This window comes from Oncorhynchus masou, chromosome 9 (assembly GCF_036934945.1).
Source record: "Oncorhynchus masou masou isolate Uvic2021 chromosome 9, UVic_Omas_1.1, whole genome shotgun sequence".
Lineage (NCBI taxonomy): Eukaryota > Metazoa > Chordata > Actinopteri > Salmoniformes > Salmonidae > Oncorhynchus > Oncorhynchus masou.
This window is the reverse complement of record NC_088220.1, coordinates 24,784,250-24,806,359: the sequence shown is the minus strand read 5'-3', so window position 1 is coordinate 24,806,359 and position 22,110 is coordinate 24,784,250. Positions and strand designations below refer to the sequence as shown.

The 22,110-nt window shown below is 43.3% G+C and overlaps 1 protein-coding gene across 1 annotated transcript in view; it reads left to right on the top strand.

The window, feature by feature from the left end:
• Positions 1-22,110, top strand: part of LOC135545180 (receptor expression-enhancing protein 2-like) — a 30,376-nt gene that overhangs the window by 4,662 nt on the left and 3,604 nt on the right. The window contains exons 3-7 of the mRNA XM_064972810.1: positions 2,758-2,834; positions 6,141-6,261; positions 10,864-10,977; positions 18,978-19,152; positions 21,594-21,769. Of these exons, the coding sequence (XP_064828882.1) occupies positions 2,758-2,834; positions 6,141-6,261; positions 10,864-10,977; positions 18,978-19,152; positions 21,594-21,769 (663 nt within the window). The remainder of the gene's footprint in view (positions 1-2,757; positions 2,835-6,140; positions 6,262-10,863; positions 10,978-18,977; positions 19,153-21,593; positions 21,770-22,110) is intronic.

The following is a 22,110-nucleotide window of genomic DNA, read 5'->3' as shown; positions in this document are numbered from 1 at the left end:
AGGAAAAGTCCCTCTATTCGAGGTGAATATGATGAATCGGACACCTTATCAATAGCAGCTGCTCATGGTCCTCCTGGAATCAGAAGTTTTTAACTCAATGGAGGAACATAGTCACAGAAATGCTGATGATTGTCTTGCTCGAACTGCGTATGCAACTGGTTCTCCTCTGATGCTCACAGGAATGTGTATTGGAAGAGATTTCTTAATGTTCTTCACCCAGCATACACCCCTCCAACCAGACATGCTTTATCTACTAATTTGCTGGATGCAGAGTCCAAAAGAGTTCAAGTGAAGGTCAAGCAAATCATAGCGAAAGCAGACTATTGCTATCATCTCTGAAGGGTGGTCGCATGTTTGTGGGCAAGGAATAATTAACTACATCATCGCCACCCCTTAACCAGTATTTTACAAGAGCACAGACTCCAGGGACAACAGACACACCGGTCTCTACATTGCAGATGAGCTGAAGGCAGTCATCAATGACCTTGGACTACAGAAGGTATTTGCATTGGTGACAGATAATGCTGCGAACATGAAGGCTGCTTGGTCTAAAGTGGAGTCCCACCCTCACAGCACACCCATTGGCTGTGCTGCTCATGCATTGAATCTGCTCTTCAAGGACATCATGGCACTGAGAACAATGGATACACTCTACAAGAGAGCCAAGTAAATGGTTAGGTATGTGAAGGGCCATCAAGTTATAGCAGCAATCAACCGAAGTGGGAAGAATAAGAGCACCACATTAAAGCTGCCCAGCAACAACCGTTGGGGTGGTGCTGTCATCCTCCTGGATTATGTATTTTGGGAGAGAGTGGTAAGTAGCCTGACACTCCTGAAACCTATAGCAGTAGCCATTACATGGATGAGGGAGATAATGCTCACTGTCTGATGTTCAGACTCTGCTTGCAGATGTAAGAGAATAAATCTGTACTGCCCTGTCTACTTCACTGTTGCTCCAAGCAGAGTAAACTGCAGTTCTGAAATACATCGAAAAGCCTGAAGCCCATACACACCACAGCATACATGTTGGACCCCAAGTATGCTGGCAAGAGCATCCTGTCTGGTGCAGAGATCAACAGGCCTATGGTGTCATCACTACCGTGTCTCACCACCTTGGCCTGGATGAGGGCAAGGTTCTTGGCAGTCTGGCGAAGGACACTTCCAAACAATGACTTTGGTATGGAGATGCAATATGGCAGTCGTGCCAACATATCTCATCAGCCACCTGGTGAAAGGGACTTTGTGGGTCTGAGGCTCTTTCCCCTGTTGCCTCCATCATCCTCCAAATCCCACCAACATCAGCCGTCTCAGAGCGCAACTGGTCCTTGTTTGGGAACACACACCAAAGCACACAACAGGCTGACTAATGCAAGGGTTAAAAAATTGGTGGCAATCCGGGCAAATTTCAGTCTTTTTGAGCCTGACAATGAGCCATCCTCAACAAGGTTGGAAAGTGACAGTGAAGATGATGCTTCAGAGTCTAACTTTCAAGAGGTGGACATTGAGGAGGTCCAGGGAGAAGACATGGAAGCCTGAGAGGAAGACAACCAAAGCTTTAGTTTCTCGACTATCATTTTACAGATGTATGTTGAAAACATTTTTGGGAGATGCGATGCATCATTCAATATTCCCTTTTGTTGTTCAGTGAAATCATCCCATGTGTAAAGTCAACTCATATTTAATTAAAGTTCAATTCGTAACTAAATTGTTTTAAAAATGGATATTGGAAGGATTTAATCCTTTGCAATTGTCTACTTATGATAAGGGAAAGGTTTATGTTTCTGTGTCCATATGATATGGTAAATATATCCAATGCAAAAAAACATCTACATTTAAATGGTATTAATATTAATTTGCATATATTCCCACAGAAAGTTTCCACCTCTGAATATTCCCCAAAATATGCAACCCTAGTCAGGATCGATGGAAAGATGAACGGAGCAAAGTACAGAGAGATCCTTGATGAAAACTTGGTCCAGGGTGCTCAGTACCTCAGACTGGGGTGAAGGTCCACCTTCCAACAGGACAACGATCCTAAGCTCACAGCAAAGACCATGCAGGAGTGGCTTTGGGACAAGTCTCTGAATGTCCTTGAGTGGCCCAGCCAGAGCCCAGACTTGAACCCGATCGAACATCTCTGGAGACACTTGAAAATAGCTGTGCAGCTACACTCCCCATGCAACCTGACAGAGCTTGAAAGGATTTGCAGAGAAATATTAGAGAACCTCTAAATACTGGTGTGCAAACCTTGTAGCGTCATACCCAAGAAGGCCCGAGGCTGTAATCACTGCCAAAGGTGCTTCAACAAAGTACTGAGTAGAGTACTTATGTAAATATATTTTAACATTCAAAAAATCTGTTTTTTATTTGTCATTATGGGATATTGTGTGTAGATTGATGAGGAAAAATAACCATTTAATCCATTTTGCGATAAGGCTGTAACGTAACAGAATGTGGAAAAGGTCTGAATACTTCCCGAATACTCTGTATGACATTAAAATGTGACTCATCCTCTCAGCCTATTCAATGCATTCCCTCGCTGGGTTTAGTGCTTTATATTTTTCATATGCTGATATATTTAGATGAGATGTCACACTGACAGAGTGAAAACATTTTAGGATTCATCCACATCTCACTATTTATATTGCAGTAGTTGTTGATACACTCTCCGTCCTTTGTTTGGCAGTGACTGCTTACTGTAGGCTATGCTTTGGTCTATATGTGATGCTCTCTCCCATCTATATTGTGTGTGTCCAGGTGAAATGGATGATGTACTGGATAGTGTTTGCATTATTCACGACGGTGGAGACCCTCACAGACTTGTTCATGTCCTGGTGAGTCACGTGGGTCATCTCTGACCGCTGCCCTACAGCCATTTAGAACAATAGCCCCTAGGATCATCCATATGAAAAACAATTTACACTACATGGCCAAAAGTGGACAGCCCTTCAAATGAGTGTTTTCGGCTATTTCAGCCACACCAGTTGCTGACAGGTGTATAAAATCGAGCACATGGCCATGCAATCTCCATAGACAAACATTGGCAGTACTGAAGAGCTCAGTGACTTTCAATGTGGCACTGTCATCAGATGCCACCTTTTATAAATCAGTTTGTCAAATTTCGGCCTTGCTAGAGCTGCCCCGCTCAACTTTAAGTGATGTTATTGTGAAATGGAAACGTCTAGGAGCAACACCGGCTCAGCCGCAAAGTGGTAGGCCACACAAGCTCACAGAACGGGACTGCCGAGTGCTGAAGTGCATAGCGTGTAAAAAATGGCAACACTTGCTACTGATTTCCAAACTGCCTCTGGAAGCAACATCAGCACAAGATCTGTTTGTCGGGAACTTCATGAAATGGGTTTTCATGGTCGAGCAGCCACACACAAGCCTAAGATCACCATGCGCAATGCCAAGTGTCGGCTGGAGTGGCATAAAGCTCGCGACCACTGGACTCTGGAGCAGTGGAAACGCATTCTCTGGAGTGATGAATTACGCTTCACCATCTGGCAGTCCGACAGATGAATCTGGGTTTGGCGGATGCCAGGACAATGCTACCCGTCCGCATGCAAAGTGCCAACTGTAAAGGTTGGTGGAGGAGGAGAAATGGTCTGGGGCTGTTTTTCATGGTTCGGGCTCGGCCGCTTAGTTCCAGTGAAGGAAAATCTTAATGCTACAGCATACAATGACATTCTAGACGATTCTGTGCTTCCAACTTTGTTGGAACCGTTTTGGGAAGGCCTTTTCCTGTTTCAGCATGACAATGGCCCTGTGCACAAAGCGAGGTCCATACATAAATGGTTTGTCAGGAGCGGTGTGGAAGAACTTGACTGGCCTGCACAGAGCCCTGACCTCAACCCCATCAAACACCTTTGGGATGAATTGGAACGCCGACTGCGAGCTAGGCCTAATTGCCCAACGTCAGTGCCCAACCTCCCTAATGCTCGAGTGGACAGCCTTCCCAGAAGAGTGGAGGCTGTTATAGCAGCAAAAGGGGGACCAACTCCATATTAATGCCCACGATATTAGAATGAGATTTTCGACGAACCTAATATATATATATTTTTATATAACCCTTATTCTCCCCAATTTCATGGTATCCAAATGGTAGTTACAATCTTGTCCCATCGCTGCAACTCCCGTACGGATTCGGGAGAGGCAAAGGTCGAGAGCTGTGCATCCTCCGAAACACAACCCAACCAAGCCGCACTGCTTCTTGACACACTGCTTGCTTAACCCGGTAGCCAGCCGCATCAATGTGTCGGGGGAAACACAATACACCCGGCGACCGTGTCGGTGTTCGACGAACCTTTGGCCATGTAGTGTATATTTACAGTACCAGTCAAAAGTTTGGACACCTATTCATTCAAAAAAAAAATGTATTTTTTTTGTATTGTCTACGTTGTGGAATAATAGTGAAGACATCAAAACTATGAAATAACACACGAAATCATGTAGTAACCAAAATGTGTTAAACAAATCAAAATAGATTTTATATTTGAGATTTTTCAAAGTAGCCACCCTTTGCATTGATGGCAGCTTTGCACACTATTTTCATTCTCTCAACCAGCTTCATGAGGAATGCTTTTCCAACAGTCTTGAAGGAGTTCCCATATGCTGAGCACTTGTTGGCTGCTTTTCCTTCACTCTGTGTTCCAACTCATCCCAAACCATCTCAATTTGGTTGAGGTAGGGTGATTGTGGAGGCCAGGTCATCTGATACATCACTCCATCACTCTCCTTGGTCATATAGCCCTAACACAGCATGGAGGTGTGTTTTGGGTCATTGTCCTTTTGAAAAACAAATGATAATCCCACTAAGCGCAAACCAAATGGGATGGCCATGCTGGTTAAGTGTGTCTTAAATTATAAATAAATTACTGACAGTGTCATCAGCTAAACACCTTCACAGCTGCTCCTCCATGCTTCACGGTGGAAACCGCCCATGTGGAGATAATCCATTCAGCTTCTCTGCATCTCAAAGACATGGCAGTTGGAACCAAAAATCTCACATTTGGACTCATCAGACCAAAGGACCGATTTCCACCAGTCTAATGTCCATTGCTTGGGTTTCTTGGCCCAAGCAAGTCTCTTCTTATTATTGGTTGTCCTTTAGTTGTAGTTTCTTTGCAGCAATTCGACCCTGAAAGCCTGATTCATGCAGTCTCCTCTGTGAACAGTTGATGTTGAGATGTGTCTGTTACTTGAACTCTGTGAAGCATTTATTTGGGCTGCAATCTGAGGCTGCTAACTCTGCTGCAGAGGATAAGTTCATGAGAGGTAACTCTGGGTCTTCCTTTCCTGTGGCGGTCCTCATGAGAGCCAGTTTCATCATACCGCTTGAAGGTTTTTGCTACTGTACTTGAAGAAACTTTCAAAGTTCTGGACATTTTCCAGATTGACTGACCTTCATGTCTTAAAGTAATGATGGACTGCCATTTCTCTTTGCTTATTTGAGCTGTCTATGCCATAATATGGACTTGGTCTTTTACCAAATAGGGCAATCTATTGTATACCACCCCTACCTTGTCACAACACAACTAATTGGCTCACATATTAAGGAATGAAATTCCACAAATGTACTTTTAACAAGGCACACATGTTAATTGAGATGCATTACAGGTGACTACCTCATGAAGCTGGTTGAGAGAATGCCAAGTGTGTGCAAAGCTGTCAAGGCAAAGGGTGGCTACTTTGAAGAATCTCATATTTTGATGTTTAACACTTTTTTTTTTTTTTTTTTTGGTTACATGATTCCATGTGTTATTTCATTAGTTTTATTTAATGTCTTCACTTATTCTACAATGTAGAAAAGAGTACAAATAAAGAGAAACCCTTGAATGAGTAGATCACTTTTGACTGGTACTGTACATTGAAATGACCTATTTTGGTTGACAAGCTGTTAAAAGTATTTAACATGTTGTGCTCACTAGGATTGATATATTTAAATCAACTTCGATTTGATTGTCTACATTTGTCGTGGTGTATTGCCTTCAGAAATGTACCAGGATATCAGAGCAAACACTTGGTTAACCCTTTAATGCCTGAAAGAGAAAATAATTATTGTTTCAGTAAAATTGTAGCCCACAACCATTCTTCTTTCCTGTCTATTAACACTCCTTTTGGTGTGGTTGTTCATGCAGGTTTCCTTTCTACTTTGAGCTGAAGATAGCCTTTGTGATCTGGCTCCTGTCTCCGTACACTAAGGGCTCCAGTGTGCTCTACCGCAAGTTTGTCCACCCAACCCTGTCCAATAAGGAGAAGGTAACGTCTAACCCTGTCCAATAAGGAGAAGGTAACGTCTAACCCTGTCCAATAAGGAGAAGGTAACGTCTAACCCTGTCCAATAAGGAGAAGGTAACGTCTAACCCTGTCCAATAAGGAGAAGGTCCTAACCCTGTCCAATAAGGAGAAGGTAACGTCTAACCCTGTCCAATAAGGAGAAGGTAACGTCTAACCCTGTCCAATAAGGAGAAGGTAACGTCTAACCCTGTCCAATAAGGAGAAGGTAACGTCTAACCCTGTCCAATAAGGAGAAGGTAACGTCTAACCCTGTCCAATAAGGAGAAGGTAACGTCTAACCCTGTCCAATAAGGAGAAGGTAACGTCTAACCCTGTCCAATAAGGAGAAGGTAACGTCTAACCCTGTCCAATAAGGAGAAGGTAACGTCTAACCCTGTCAATAAGGAGAAGGTAACTAACCCTGTCCAATAAGGAGAAGGTAATAACCCTGTCCAATAAGGAGAAGGTAACGTCTAACCCTGTCCAATAAGGAGAAGGTAACGTCTAACCCTGTCCAATAAGGAGAAGGTAACGTCTAACCCTGTCCAATAAGGAGAAGGTAACGTCTAACCCTGTCCAATAAGGAGAAGGTAACGTCTAACCCTGTCCAATAAGGAGAAGGTAACGTCTAACCCTGTCCAATAAGGAGAAGGTAACGTCCAATAAGGAGAAGGTAATCATTTAACCCTGTCCAATAAGGAGAAGGTAACGCTCTAACCCTGTCCAATAAGGAGAAGGTCTAACCCTGTCCAATAAGGAGAAGGTAACGTCTAACCCTGTCCAATAAGGAGAAGGTAACGTCTAACCCTGTCCAATAAGGAGAAGGTAACGTCTAACCCTGTCCAATAAGGTAAGTCTAACCCTGTCCAATAAGGAGAAGGTAACGTCTAACCCTGTCCAATAAGGAGAAGGTAACGTCTAACCCTGTCCAATAAGGAGAAGGTAACTAGGGATGCACCGATATTACATTTTGATACCGATATTTTCCTTGCCAAAAAAAACGATACTGATAGATTCTTACAATTTTTAGCGGCCTTTTAAGCATTCTAGTACAGTTAAATAGTTGAAACACACACTGACCAAAATGTTATTTTGTTGGCCTTTATCCATGTCCCCCATTACCAGTAAAACATAATCAAAACCTATTTCTTTCACCTATTTCAGCACTTGTTGTGCTGTTTTGTTGTTGTCGTTTCATTCTCAACCAGGATTTCATCATACATGTCAAGCAGTGAAGTTTCAGCTCTCTATCCGTGGCCTCTTCCTCGGTGCGCACTGTCACTGTGTCCATTTCCATCTTGTCCAGCTGTGTCTAACATTTCACGTAAACCCTGTTTCATGTCTGCATCTAAGTAGCGGTCCGTGTACCGAGCATGGTGGCGACACAGTAAAGAGTCTCAGAGAGAATGCCACGGAATCCCTTGTTTACATCCTCGAGTACTTTTGCAAGTTTTAACCCCAAGGTCTGTGTCGGCAGTTTTGTTGCGCAGGAGTTTCAATGCCATGACAGAAGGTATCACGTCTGCTACAGACACAGTTGAAGAGCTTATTTCTCCAGTCAGTTGTTCGAATGGAGCTAGCTAGTGTGTTCATGTTCTCAAATGCCATTGAAATGGCAGCAGTGGTATTAAAACCAGCACATTCTTGAACATGCAATACGGCTTTCCTCAGTACGAAATCCTCGTCGACCCACTGTGCTGTCAGGCTCGGCATGCTCATAGGGCTGATATCGCTGGTCCAAATGTCAGTCGTGAAGCTAATAGCTTCATCAGGGATGCAAACCAGTCACCCTTTGGCAAAATGCACAGTTTTGAATCGAACAAAGGTGACCTACGTGATTTGTGTAGATCCGATGAGGATCACTACTGGCTGTATGCGAACTAGTGATGTGCGTTTGGAGCAATACTGGCTGTATCCAAGGCTCAGCCAATCGTTCACATAACAACAGAATGCAGCACACAACTGAAGGAGAATAAATTGGCAAGCTACAGCATCAGTGCTCGCTCTGGAAAGATGAGGGAGAGTTGAAAGACAGTTTACCAGTTAACTTACAGCAGCACGTCCCCTGAACAATAACTAAGAGGTAGGTGAGAAGTCTGACCACGGAGACGAGGTTGAGAAGGTGATGAAGCGTACTTCATGAGCTGTAACCAAAAACAACTGGCATTTGGAAAGTTTGAGGTGAGGGAAAAAGTGTGGTGGAACAAGTATCGCTAGCATTGTTAAGTGTCTTGCAAGCTGGATCGAATTATCTGTTTGCCAGCCAGGGAAATGTTCGGCAACATTAGCCAACATTTCTGATCAAAGTGGGAAAATTGGCTGGCTAATAAAGTCAGACAGCTAACGTTAGTAACCTAACCAATTCGCTATAATATTAACTGGTAACGTTATACGACTCCTTGCCGTTTCTCAAGTTATAACGTTTTAGTTGCTTACTGGACCCTGGCAATCTGTGTGGCATGTTAACTTGCTAATGAACTAACTACTATCTGTGGATAATTTTTTTCCCCTTTACAGTATGTAGTTAGTTTTCAGAATGTGAGAAGTATGTGAAAATGAGTTGCTTGTTATTAAACAAGTGTAGCTGGAGCTGGGCCTGGCTTAAGCTGGATGCCACTAGAGGTGAAAGGAACACCACACACGTTCCCGCTTTCTCACTTCTATACAGTGGATAAAAAGTGTAGCGCAAGGTGTACTCTCTGCCTGAAAGAGATCAGTTATGACAACAAAGGGCAGCATGCTCTGCTGGCACATTGTAGGACACATGTCCACCGGCAGAAAGTGTACAATGCAGTGTAGCCCGAAGATATTGCCTTTGTTGTGTTGAACTTGACAATAACACGTGTGTGAGTAAGGGGGGTTATTACATTTTTTAAATCAGTGTATGTTATTTTTGCGCACACAGCCTGTGCACTTGATCGATGTCTACTATAGTGGCCATTATAATAGAGCAAAAATAGAATGCCTGTTTGTTTCATTCTATTTCTACTTTACATGTTTTTCCCCAAGTGCGATATTTAGATGTGTGTGTGTGTGTGGTCAAAAGTGTTCTATTATAAAGGCTGTCATGGTTAACTGCAATATTAGTGTGTTGCTTTTTTCTCAGGGCTTGAGTGTCATTTGCAGTAAAGTCTAGGCAACAAATAACATTGGATTGCTTTCTTTACATTTGTTTAGCTGTGAGTTAAGTTCACATGAACAACTTTTTATTTTACACACAGAGACTGATCATTTAGATCATATTATTTTCTTTAATTAGTTAACCTGCATTTCAGCCTCAGAGGGATTTTTGCAACAACAAAAATGTTAACATTTTGGGCCCTCACTAGTTTGTATCCCTGAGCTCATGGATGTGAGTTTAAACAATACTGTGTAACTCTGGCAGGGCAACATCTGAAAAATAACGCCTACTTGGTAGTGTGTACTGGGGCTCGAGGTGCTCCACCAGTCGGCGAAAGCCAACATCATCCACGACAGAGAACGGTTGATTGTCGAGGGCAATGAATTCCATTTTCTTGGCGTTAATGGATTTCGCTTCTGAGTCATACTCTTTCAAATGACAACTTGACATAAACTTGTTTAGTTGTTGGAAGTGTGCTCTTAGTTTTTCTGCTTTTGTTCTAAGTAGTCGCTGAACGTCTGGGGGTGGTGCACTTTCAACTGAGCAATTAGGTTTGTGGTATTGAAAGGTTTCACTTTCTCCCTCTCGGGAAATAATAGCAGCATAAATGTTGCATATGGCCCTTTTCTTATTTCCTTTGAAACTTCAAAATAGATCCACACAGCAGACATTGTGGACTAGGTTAGGAATGCTGTCTAGCGCTGTATTTTTCATGGCGTCATTACGACATATACCTGCTTTATATAGGTGTCACGACATCTACCTGCGTTATATAGGTAGGCACGACATCTACCTGCGTTATATAGGTAGGCACGACATCTACCTGCGTTATATAGGTAGGCACGACATCTACCTGCGTTATATAGGTAGGCACGACATCTACCTGCGTTATATAGGTAGGCACGACATCTACCTGCGTTATATAGGTAGGCACGACATCTACCTGCGTTATATAGGTAGGCACGTCATCTACCTGCGTTATATAGGTAGGCACGTCATCTACCTGCGTTATATAGGTAGGCACGACATCTACCTGCGTTATATAGGTAGGCACGACATCTACCTGCGTTATATAGGTAGGCACGACATCTACCTGCGTTATATAGGTAGGCACGACATCTACCTGCGTTATATAGGTAGGCACGACATCTACCTGCGTTATATAGGTAGGCACGACATCTACCTGCGTTATATAGGTAGGCACGTCACCTTTGACATCGGTTTTGCACATTGGCGTTAAACTAGACGTCGGGCTAATACTGGAATTTTTAGTTAATATCGTCTGATTCCGATATACTTACCTTTAGGGATGCACTATATATCGGTAACGTCTAACCCTGTCCAACAAGGAGAAGGTTAGAGGTCACAATAAGATCCAGCTCTCTGTTAGCCTGCAAATTCAACTTTAGATGCATTGACTCATACAGTATGTTTCTCTGTCTCCACCCTCTTCTGTCCTGTAGGAGATCGATCAGTACATCACCCAGGCTAAAGACCGTAGTTATGAGACTATGATGAGGTTTGGAAAGAGAGGTCTGAACTTGGCTGCTACTGCTGCCGTCACCGCAGCTAGCAAGGTAAGCAAGGCCCTGGCCAGAGGTGTGTATGTGTCATCCTGTTTGAGATGTGTATGCTCTGCAGGGTAATGTGTGTCTGTCTGCATATGGGGTTTCCTTGTGGTAGTGTGACGATATATTGCGTCCCATGGGCATGTACCATGCTGTGTGATGTTCGGATGCGTTTGCATTGATGTCAGAGTGATTAGAGGTGCTGAGTACCGGCCAATAGAATGCTGAGTACCAGGCCGTTAGCAAGTTTGTTAAGCTACTAATGACCAACTGCATCAGAGGGCAGTTTGAGAAGCTTAGTTACCTTGCCTAAACTTCATGTGGAATGTGACTGCGGTCATGACTCCTGACTGCCAGTGTGACTGTAATATGGTCACAGTAACAGCCCTGTTCATACCAATACGTCTGTATATCAATGTTAGCAATAGTGTCTATTGTATAGTTTGAGAGCTCTTGGCAAGAAATAACACTGGTGTCTTGTAGGGTTAAGCGATTTTACGATGTAATCGGAAATCAATTATGTTTGACAGACATTGATGACAATGACATCATAATGTGACAGATGATAGTTTTTATATATTTAGATTTTTTTTACAGATAGCTTAACCTATTTGAACAAGACTGGCAGCGCACAGCTGGGCGACATGCCAAATGACTTGCCTATCCCTATTTTCCGTAGCCTTTTTCAATAAATATGTAAGTAGACTTAGCCTACTATTAGAGATGAAACGGTATTAACATTTCATACCACGATGACAGTGACCCAAATGATCACGGTTATCAGTATTATGCTGTTAATGTTCAAAAAGTACTGACACACTGAAATCATTTCACCAAGTTTTATATTGAAAACCAAAAAATAAATCAATAGCAGCACTATGCACTTTTTGTGTGCATAAACATTAAAATAATAACATTAACATTAAAGATGGCACCACGTGGCCATGAGAGGTAAATGTTTTCCCTAGTGCAGGTTTAAATGAACTCAACCTTAAGTAAGCAAATCAAATGTGCATATAAAAGCAACACAAGTAAAGCAATGTGCATGTAAGAACAATACAACCATATGTAAACACATCCCATGTGCATGTAAGAACAATACAACCACATATGTAAACGCATCCCATGTGCATGTAAGAACAACACAACCATATATGTAAACGCATCCCATGTGCATGTAAGAACAACACAACAATATATGTAAACAAATCAAATGAACAGCACTGATTGCATGTCCGTTCTCTCCTTCATAAATACATCCAGTGCTGCTGGCCTAACATCCTATCCTGTATGTCTGCATCTTTGTTCACTTGAGATTGAAATGTAAAAATGTCCGTATATTTACTTTGCCCGGTTTAAGTAGTGTTCTGCTAGGAGACAATGTGCCCGCTGGCACTGAACACTCTCTCTGATGGCACACTAGTTGCTGGGATCCACAAAATCTTCCTAGCAACCCTGGCAAGGTGAGGCACCTCTGATGCAGGGCCCCTCCACCATACCAGTGGATCCTCTTCTACTGGAATAGGTGGCAGAGACAGGTAGACCTTGATCTCTTCTTTCACTCTGTCTTCTGGGGAGGTCGGAATCGGACCCTCTTCACCTCTCTGCTGCCTTGTTGAGGTAATGTTTTTCAGCAACCCAGCCAGGCCTTTCCCCTCCGATGTCGCTGTGGGGGTGTTGGTGGTACAGCTGCCTGCTTCAAGGCCTCCTGGACACAGCTGTCAGTGTCTAACTTTTGCAGCCTCATCTAAAAAGCTCATTTTGCAGCGGGGGTCAATGAAACAAGCCATGTGCATGACTCTTTGCATCTGTTGTTAAGGCATTCTCTCATTACCCTTTTCATCTCCTTGGTCAGGGATGGATCCATATCCTTTCCACCAGAACATCACGGTTGATGTGGTCTAGGACAGGCTTGATTACTGACAGTGTCACTCGTGTCTCTGAGGCAAGTGCATGGCACTTGCTGGCACAGTTGCTCCATGACACTTATGTCGGCATCCTTGGGCATCAGATGCCATATTCCTCTTTCTCCAGCCAGGGTTGTACAGACTGGCTGCTGTTGGCTGAGGAAACGCTCAAGTCTGTGCAGTCATGGCCAAATGTTTTGAGAATGGCACAAATATTAATTTTCACAACGTCTGCTGCCTCAGTTTGTATGATGGCAATTTGCATATACTCCAGAATGTTATGAAGAGTGATCAGATGAATTGCAATTAATTGCAAAGTCCCTCTTTGCCATGCAAATGAACTGAATCCTCCAAAAACATTTCCTCTGCATTTCAGTCCTGCCACAAAAGGACCAGCTGACATGTCAGTGATTCTTTTGTTAACACAGGTGTGAGTGTTGATGAGGACAAGGCTGGAGATCCCTCTGTCATGCTGATTGAGTTCAAATAACAGACTGAATGCTTCAAAAGGAGGGTGGTGCTTGGAATCATTGTTCTTCCTCTGTCAATCATGGTTACCTGCAAGGAAACGCGTGCCGTCATCATTGCTTTGCACAAAAAGGGCTTCACAGGCAAGGATATTGCTGCCAGTAAGATTGTACCTAAATAAACCATTTATCGTCTCATCAAGAACTTCAAGGAGAGCGGTTCAATTGTTGTGAAGAAGGCTTCAGGGCACCCAAGAAACTTCAGCAAGCGCCAGGACCGTCTCCTAAAGTTGATTCAGCTGCGGGATCGGAGTACCACCAGTACAGAGCTTGCTCAGGAATGGCAGCAGGCAGGTGTGAGTGCATCTGCATGCACAGTGAGGCGAAGACTTGGAGGATGGCCTGGTGTCAAGAAGGGCTGCAAAAGAGCCACTTCTCTCCAGGAATAACATCAGGGACAGGCTAATATTCTGCAAAAGGTACATTGATTGGACTGCTGAGGACTGGGGTAAAGTCCTTTTCTCTGATGAATCCCCTTTCCGATCGTTTGGGGCATCCGGAAAAAAGCTTGTCCGAGAAGACAAGGTGAGCGCTACCATCGGTCCTGACCTGAGTCATGACAACAGTAAAGCATCCGGAGACCATTCATGTGTGGGGTTGCTTCTCAGCCAAGGGAGTGGGCTCACTCACAATTTGCCTAAGAACACAGCCATGAATAAAGAATGGTACATCCTCCGAGAGCAACTTCTCCCAACCATCCAGGAACAGTTTGGTGATGAACAATGCCTTTTCCAGCATGATGGAGCACCTTGCCATAAGGCAAAATTGATAACTATGTGGCTCGGGAAACAAACCATCAACATTTTGGGTCCATGGCCAGGAATCTCCCCAGACCTTAATCCCATTGAGAACTTGTGGTCAATCCTCAATAGGTAGGTGGACAAACAAAAACCCACATATTCTGACAAACTCCAAGCATTGATTATGCAAGAATGGGCTGCCATCAGTCAGGAAGTTAATTGACAGCATGCCAGGGCGATTTGCAGAGGTCTTGAAAAAGAAGGGTCAACACTGCAAATACTCTTTGCATCAACTTCATGTAATTGTCAATAAAAGCCTTCGACACTTTTGAAATGCTTGTAATTATACATCAGTATTCCAGAGTAACATCTGACAAAAATACCTAAAGACGCTGAAGCAGCAACCTGTGAAAATTCATATTTGTGTCATTTTCAAAACGTTTGGCTACGACTGTAGATCCCCCCCCCCCCCCCCCATTGGGTCGCAACATCATGGATCAGTGGTATGTTGAGGGCAGCTTGCTTTTCTCTGTTCTCTCCTTCCAGCTCCATGAGAAGCCTTGGACCAGATCAGATGATGGCAGGCCTTGACTGCTGTGTCACCTCTCTGAATTTTCAGATCCTTTTGAAATGGCCAGGTTCAAATGATGGCCAAGGCACCCAAGCCACAGATCTGGGAACTCTTCAAAATCCCTGGTCATGTTTGTTGTGTTGTCTGTGGTTATGCAGACCAGGTCTTTCTTGTTGATCCCCCACTCTTCCAGCATATTCTCAAAAAACACTGTTGTGAGCTGAGTGGTCTTCTGGGAAGAACTGTGTTTCCAGGCAGTTTGATTCCTGTTGCCAGTCTGGGGTGAGGTAATGGATAGTGAAGCTGACGTAGGGTTGACCACCCCCAGCTTTCACTGGTCCAGAGGTAGTGGCAGCAAACCATGTGCCACGAGCCAAACTTTATCCAACATCAGCTTGAACCTGGTTGTACAGGTTTGGGATTTCAGTCTTGGATAATGTGTGTGATGGCACGTTGTAGTGAGGCACCGCAACCTTCATCAGCCTTAGAAAGCCAGGCCTCTCAACAATTTGAAATGGCTCCGTGTCCTTTGCGATGTGAAATGAAAGGGCTGCAGTGAGGTCTTGAGCATTCTTTGATGTGGGTACATAAGCAGCCTGCCTTTTAAATGCTTAATGGAGTGTCTGTGTCACAACTGTAACTGTATTATTGTTGGTGTTACTTTATAATTATTATTATACACGCAGTCTATTTGCTGTGATGCATTTGTGTATATGCAATGACCCCATGCCCAATTGACATAAATACAAAATGAGTCTTAAGAAGACAGTAATTGTAATGAGCTCAACAATTGACATAAATACCAGAGTCTTTTATAGGAGTCTCTAGTGTTTCTCCTGTTGGAACACTTTTACAACCAAGTCGACAACTGCCGGATTTTAAATGAACAAAATATATGTTGGTTGGCTGACTAAACTACGTAACGTGTTATCGTGTGCAATGGGTGAATAGAGTCTGCAGAGACATACAGCAGCAGAACAACTTGTAGTGTTTATACAAGAGTAGGTAACACTGAAAGCTTCAGTTTACATTATTCACAAGCTAATAGCAAGTTAGACAGACAAACCATAACTTTTAGCTCAATGCATGATGTGGGAACTTCGGAATGGGGGAAAATGTTAACTTCCCTTGCATTCGCTATAAAGTAGTGGGTGGTGTTCATGAAGATGACTCGAGATTTGAAGTGTTTCCTCCTTTCGCAGCGAATTTATTTTAATTTTTTTGCATGTTCTGCAGACAGGGTGACCATCTTTGATTAAGTTTCCCTCGGGACTCTTGTAAAGCCCAAAATAGGACCACACTTCAGATTTGGTCCTCTTAGAAGGCTGTAAAGTCTCCCGAGCGCTGCCACTGCCTTCCCCATGTGTTCACACAAAACAAAACCCACGTTGCATGCTGCGCCTGTGTCAGACTGTTGCTCACTTTGGTTGTTGCAGGACATTATTTACCAATAATCAAACATGGTTTTAATGATAATACAAATTTAAAACTGTAATTCTAACTGTCTGGAATTTTACCGTGGTTTATTGTGAAACCGGTAACCGTTTCATCCCTACCTACTATTAACATATTGCGAGAGTAGGCCTACAATGTGGATTGTAGATGGAGTGGAGAGTGCCAAAAGCACTCTATCGCTCACCTCTTCAATGTCGGATGATCATGGGCCACCTGCAGAGGACACTCTGTCTGGCATGTTTTAAAAGCTTCATTTCCCCTTTTGTCCCAATCACCATTTTAATAGAATGTGACTTGTTGACATAAGCAAATTTTTCATGATCAACTTTCAAAGGAACCTAGGAGGCCAGTATCAGAGTTCCATCAGAAAGATTTATGCTTGTGAATAGCCCAAATTTAAACATATGGTAATAATGAGAGCGAGCGAGAGAACCAACAATTTCAAGATAGCATAATCAAATGGGAAGTTTAAACAAACCTTATACGTTCTGGCCTCCACCTGAACAAATCTTTAGGATAAACAAATTGTGTGCTGCTGGAAAATCCTTGCTAACCAAATGGACAATGATATAGGCTTAAACTAGGCTACTGTCAGTACAATTTGGAGTAAACGTTACTTTTCTAAACAGATATATTGTTGTGACAGTGTTTATTCATATCCCTGAATTGTGTAACGGCATTACATAAACCCCCATAGCAGCGCTTTCGATAAGCAGGAACAAAAATAATAACCCACACTTGGATAGGCTACAAAATAAACAAAATAAGGACAAAATTAACCAGAATAAATTACAGGTCAAATACGTTTAAGGCACACAACAGAATATTTTAGCCTGGGATACATTTATTTAGAATAAGACTCAACTGTGAATTCAATTTATTTTTATTTTTGTTATATATGAACTTACTGAAAGGTTTCTGGCAAGGAAGACAAGCATGTTCACCTTTTCTGTCACGGAGTGCGGTAACAATATTGCTTACTGAACGCTTTTTGCACAGATACAGAGGTATTTGCGGGCGACGTTGGCCAAGAGCGGAAAGCGACCCTCATTCCAGTGGAATGGTTTTTGCATGACACAGGTTTAATTACAGATGTTTACTGCATTTCCAGACAACGCAACGACGCGCTCCCCCCATCGCCTGGTACAAATAAATACATTTGTGATACAATCCTATATCGACAATGTTTGGACAGGTTGATGAGGAAGTGTCATCCAGTCATCCAACCCTAGTGTCTTGAAGTGTGTGTTCTGTAGGTGTGTGCTCTTATGATCATGTGATGCTGCAGGGCATCTGTCTGGGTCAGGGTTTACATTAGGAGAATGTGGCACAAGACATTTGACCAGCAGCATTTACATTTACAGGACATTTGAGAAATGTGCCAAACTCATTGGATTGGGTGCGTAGCCTGATTAGGGCGTAAACCCATGGTACTCAAAATGGCAGAAGTCACATTTTGTAGTATGGTAATTCATCTTAACAGAACATGTAACTCAAGGATCTTCTTACCAAATTCCAATGCGCACTTTGAAGATGTTACAATAACTTCCATTTGACTTCTCCTCAGCCAAGTAACAAACATCACAATCACGAGCCTATGTCAATCTACGATCCTCCATAGTAGAAACGTTGACCTATTCTGTTACTGATCTTGTCGATCTGTGTGAGAACGAAATGGCCTGTTCCAAACACTCTGGGACAGTTGTGGGATGATGGATCCCAAAGTCATAAAACCAGTAGGTCTAGGCTTCATAAAAAAAAAAATATATATATATATATATATATATATATATATGAAGCTGATCAGAATGTTTAGCTTAAAACTTATTTCTTCGCATTATAAGCGCAGTAATGCGGCCAAGGCAGTAAGCTACACGCAAATGTTCATTCCATAATGCAATTAGTGGGAAAACAGTGCTGTTTCATGTGACAGAGATGAAAATAGCTGTTAGAAATGTAGAAAGAGGGGAGATCTATAGATGCAGCTAGCATGGGTTGCTAATATGACTAGGATACAAGTTTGGCTACTGGACAAAGAAAGTTGATTTGAAAACCAATAGAACATGAGAGGGAGTCTACTGGTTTCAATGGTATATGGAAGTCTTCATAAAATGATTTAGGATATTCTACTTTGAAGCAAGGTAAGACATGCCTCCATAGTATGAAGTAAAATGTTCAGGTCTCAAATAATTGTGTATGTTTTCAAAATGAATTGAATTGAATTTAGAAATGTTGTGCAATGATTGGGATTATAAAAGCACATTTCACTCCAGCAGCAACAAACAAGCTGTTTGAGGAGCTGGACAGATTTTCCTCTCAAATAAAGGCTCTGTATCTGTATACTGTGTGCTTGTGATGATAAATTAGAAAAATACACACGCAGCAATTTAATGCACAAAATGATGCAAATCAACTGAATAGACAAGCAGGACCGGTCAGATGTATTTCAATCAATGAATAGGCTAAAAAGTGTTATTTTGCAATGGGATTTTTTTTCTTCTCCCGGGCGATTATCTGGCGCCAATTTGTATTTTTACAATTTATTATGAATATTTTTTTGGGGCCAATTTAAAAATATATATTTTTGTATTTTTAATTGATTTTTTTTTTTTAACTAGGCAAGTCATTTAAGAACAAATTATTATTTACAATGATGGCCTAACTACCTTGTTCAGGGGCAGAACGACAGATTTTTACCTTGTCAGTTCGAGGATTCCTGCCGCCCCAAAAGCCGGCCACGGAAGCCCTGTTCTGTATATGCGTACATCTATACCCCACAGTGTTTGAGGGGTGTGTGTGTTGTGTGCAGGGCCAGGGTGTGCTGTCCGACAAGCTGCGCAGTTTCAGCATGCAGGACCTGACTCTGATCAACGATGGGGAGGAGATGGGCCTGCACTCCTCTGACCCCCGCATGAGGAGAGATGCCTTGGATGACATGGCTACTGGAGCCAACACGCTGCCCCGCGCCAAGACCACACGCCAGAGTAGGTACCACGCACTGGTAAAAAATGGCTGCTGTACAGAACTCATCCTTAGCTCTTTGACTTCTCAATCACAGCAGAAAACCCGTTTAACATATCTGATGGCAAACATTTAGTAGTGAATTGCATACAAGTGCATCATCACCTCATGTGCGCCGCACAACAGACTCGCTTATTGATATATATAAACACAATGGACTCACCAGCTCCCACTTTCTGCTGTTGTGCTATTTACAAACCTACACATGACCTGCTCAACTGTTCTGGGGAACAGTAAGCTTCATAATGTGACCAGTGAAATGAAGAACGCAATCTGCTTTATCTCCTAACGTATTGCATCAGCTGACTGCAGGTATTTACTGAAGTTGCTACAAATATTCAAGAGAACTGCTCTCCCCTGTCAGATCAGTGGTCACAATGGAAGGAAACAGGAAATGACAGCCATTTTAGTCATGGCATTACAGTATGCTGACTTGTCTGTGTACTATGTGCCCATTGTCTAATAGTTCTTATTGGTACAGGATGGGGGGAGGGAGGGGTCATGTGCTTTAAAGCACTGCAGGGTGCCAGGGAGGAAACTTTCCAGAGGTGGGGGGGACCATGTGATGCCAGTGGGGAGGAGGAGGGGGGGTCTTTGTCTGACTAAATAGCTCAGTCTTTCTGTCTCTGTGAGGTTGGCAGTCTGACTACAGGGGGAAAAACTGAGGGAGGAAAGTAGAGAAAGGATGGAGAAAGTGAATAAATTGAGTTAAGGGGCACTGTGGGATGAAAGCCAGGAAAGGGGAGAACTGGTATAGCAGAGAGAGAGGCTGATAGTCAGTCTGAAAAAGAGGTAGAAAAGGAAATAAAACAAGGGAGACATTCATGTGGTTAAAGAGCAGGCTCCTGTTAGTAGCTGTAGGACTGGTGCCTGCTCCTTCACTCTTGTTCAACAACCCTGGGAGAATCTGTTGCATTTCCTTTATTCCTCACGTCCTCTCTCCTCACCTCCTCAGAACCACTGAATGAGAAGATCAGAGTTCACTCCCCTTTGACCTTCTCATCCAATAGGTTCTGAGAAAGAGGGTAAGGAGATGGGATGCGAGGAAGCATTTGTTTCCCCATGTGTCTGATGTGAGAACCTAGAAACCTGACCCACTAGTAGCCCACATTCCCTCTTCCTTATGACAGCCCACATTCCCTCTCCTTATGACAGCCCACAATCCCTCTTCATTATGACAGCCCACAATCCCTCTTCCTTATGACAGCCCACAATCCCTCTTCCTTATGACAGCCCACAATCCCTCTTCCTTATGACAGCCCACAATCCCTCTTCATTATGACAGCCCACAATCCCTCTTCCTTATGACAGCCCACAATCCCTCTTCCTTATGACAGCCCACAATCCCTCTTCCTTATGACAGCCCACAATCCCTCTTCCTTATGACAGCCCACAATCCCTCTTCCTTATGCCCACAACTTCCTTATGACAGCCCACAATCCCTCTTCCTTATGACAGCCCACAATCCCTCTTCCTTATGACAGCCCACAATCCCTCTTCCTTATGACAGCCCACAATCCCTCTTCCTTATGACAGCCCACAATCCCTCTTCCTTATGACAGCCCACAATCCCATTTTCCTTATGACAGCCCACAATCCCATTTTCCTTATGACAGCCCACAATCCCATTTTCCTTATGACAGCCCACAATCCCATTTTCCTTATGACAGCCCACAATCCCATTTTCCTTATGACAGCCCACAATCCCATTTTCCTTATGACAGCCCACAATCCCCTCTTCCTTATGACAGCCCACAATCCCATTTTCCTTATGACAGCCCACAATCCCTCTTCCTTATGACAGCCCACAATCCCTCTTCCTTATGACAGCCCACAATCCCCCTCTGACAGCCCACAATCCCATTTTCCTTATGACAGCCCACAAATGACAGCCCCAATCCCTTCCTTATGACAGCCCACAATCCCATTTTCCTTATGACAGCCCACAATCCCTCTTCCTTATGACAGCCCACAATCCCTCTTCCTTATGACAGCCCACAATCCCATTTTCCTTATGACAGCCCACAATCCCATTTTCCTTATGACAGCCCACAATCCCACAATGACAGCCCCAATCATTTTCCTTATGACAGCCCACAATCCCTCTTCCTTATGACAGCCCACACCCCTCTTCCTTATCCCATTTTCCTTATGACAGCCCACAATCCCATTTTCCTTATGACAGCCCACAATCCCATTTTCCTTATGACAGCCCACAATCCCTCTTCCTTATGACAGCCCACAATCCCATTTTCCTTATGACAGCCCACAATCCCCTCTTCCTTATGACAGCCCACAATCCCTCTTCCTTATGACAGCCCACAATCCCATTTTCCTTATGACAGCCCACAATCCCATTTTCCTTATGACAGCCCACAATCCCATTTTCATTCCAATCCCACAGCTCGTTCCTCATCTGCGGCTCCTCATCTCGATGAATCATCGCAGCACAGCTCGGACCAATCAGACACCAGAAGCATCACCACAGAGCATTCTGATGAGGACATTGTGGAGAAGGTCCCTGTGAAACGCACGGCCAGCGTCAAGGCAAACAAGAAACCCTCCACCGCCAAGACCGAGGTACGGGCACACATACACAGTCTTGTATAACTAACCTTGTAGGGACACAGGATTTTGAATGGGACTGAACTCTATTTTCTCTAACCCTATGTAAATGGCGCAGACAGAGAGGGCTACCTTGCTTCTAGTCCTAAGGAAACTTGGCAGTATTTTTTATTTATTTTTTATATATAATTATTACATTGTTAGCCCATAAAATCTGAAGTGTTATTACATACAGTTGGAAAAACTATTGGATATCAGAGCGACGTCAACTTACCAGCACTTCGACCAGGAAAATGACTTTCCCGAAGCGGACCCTTCCTTCGCACCCCCTAGGGCATTTGAACTGATCCCAGAGG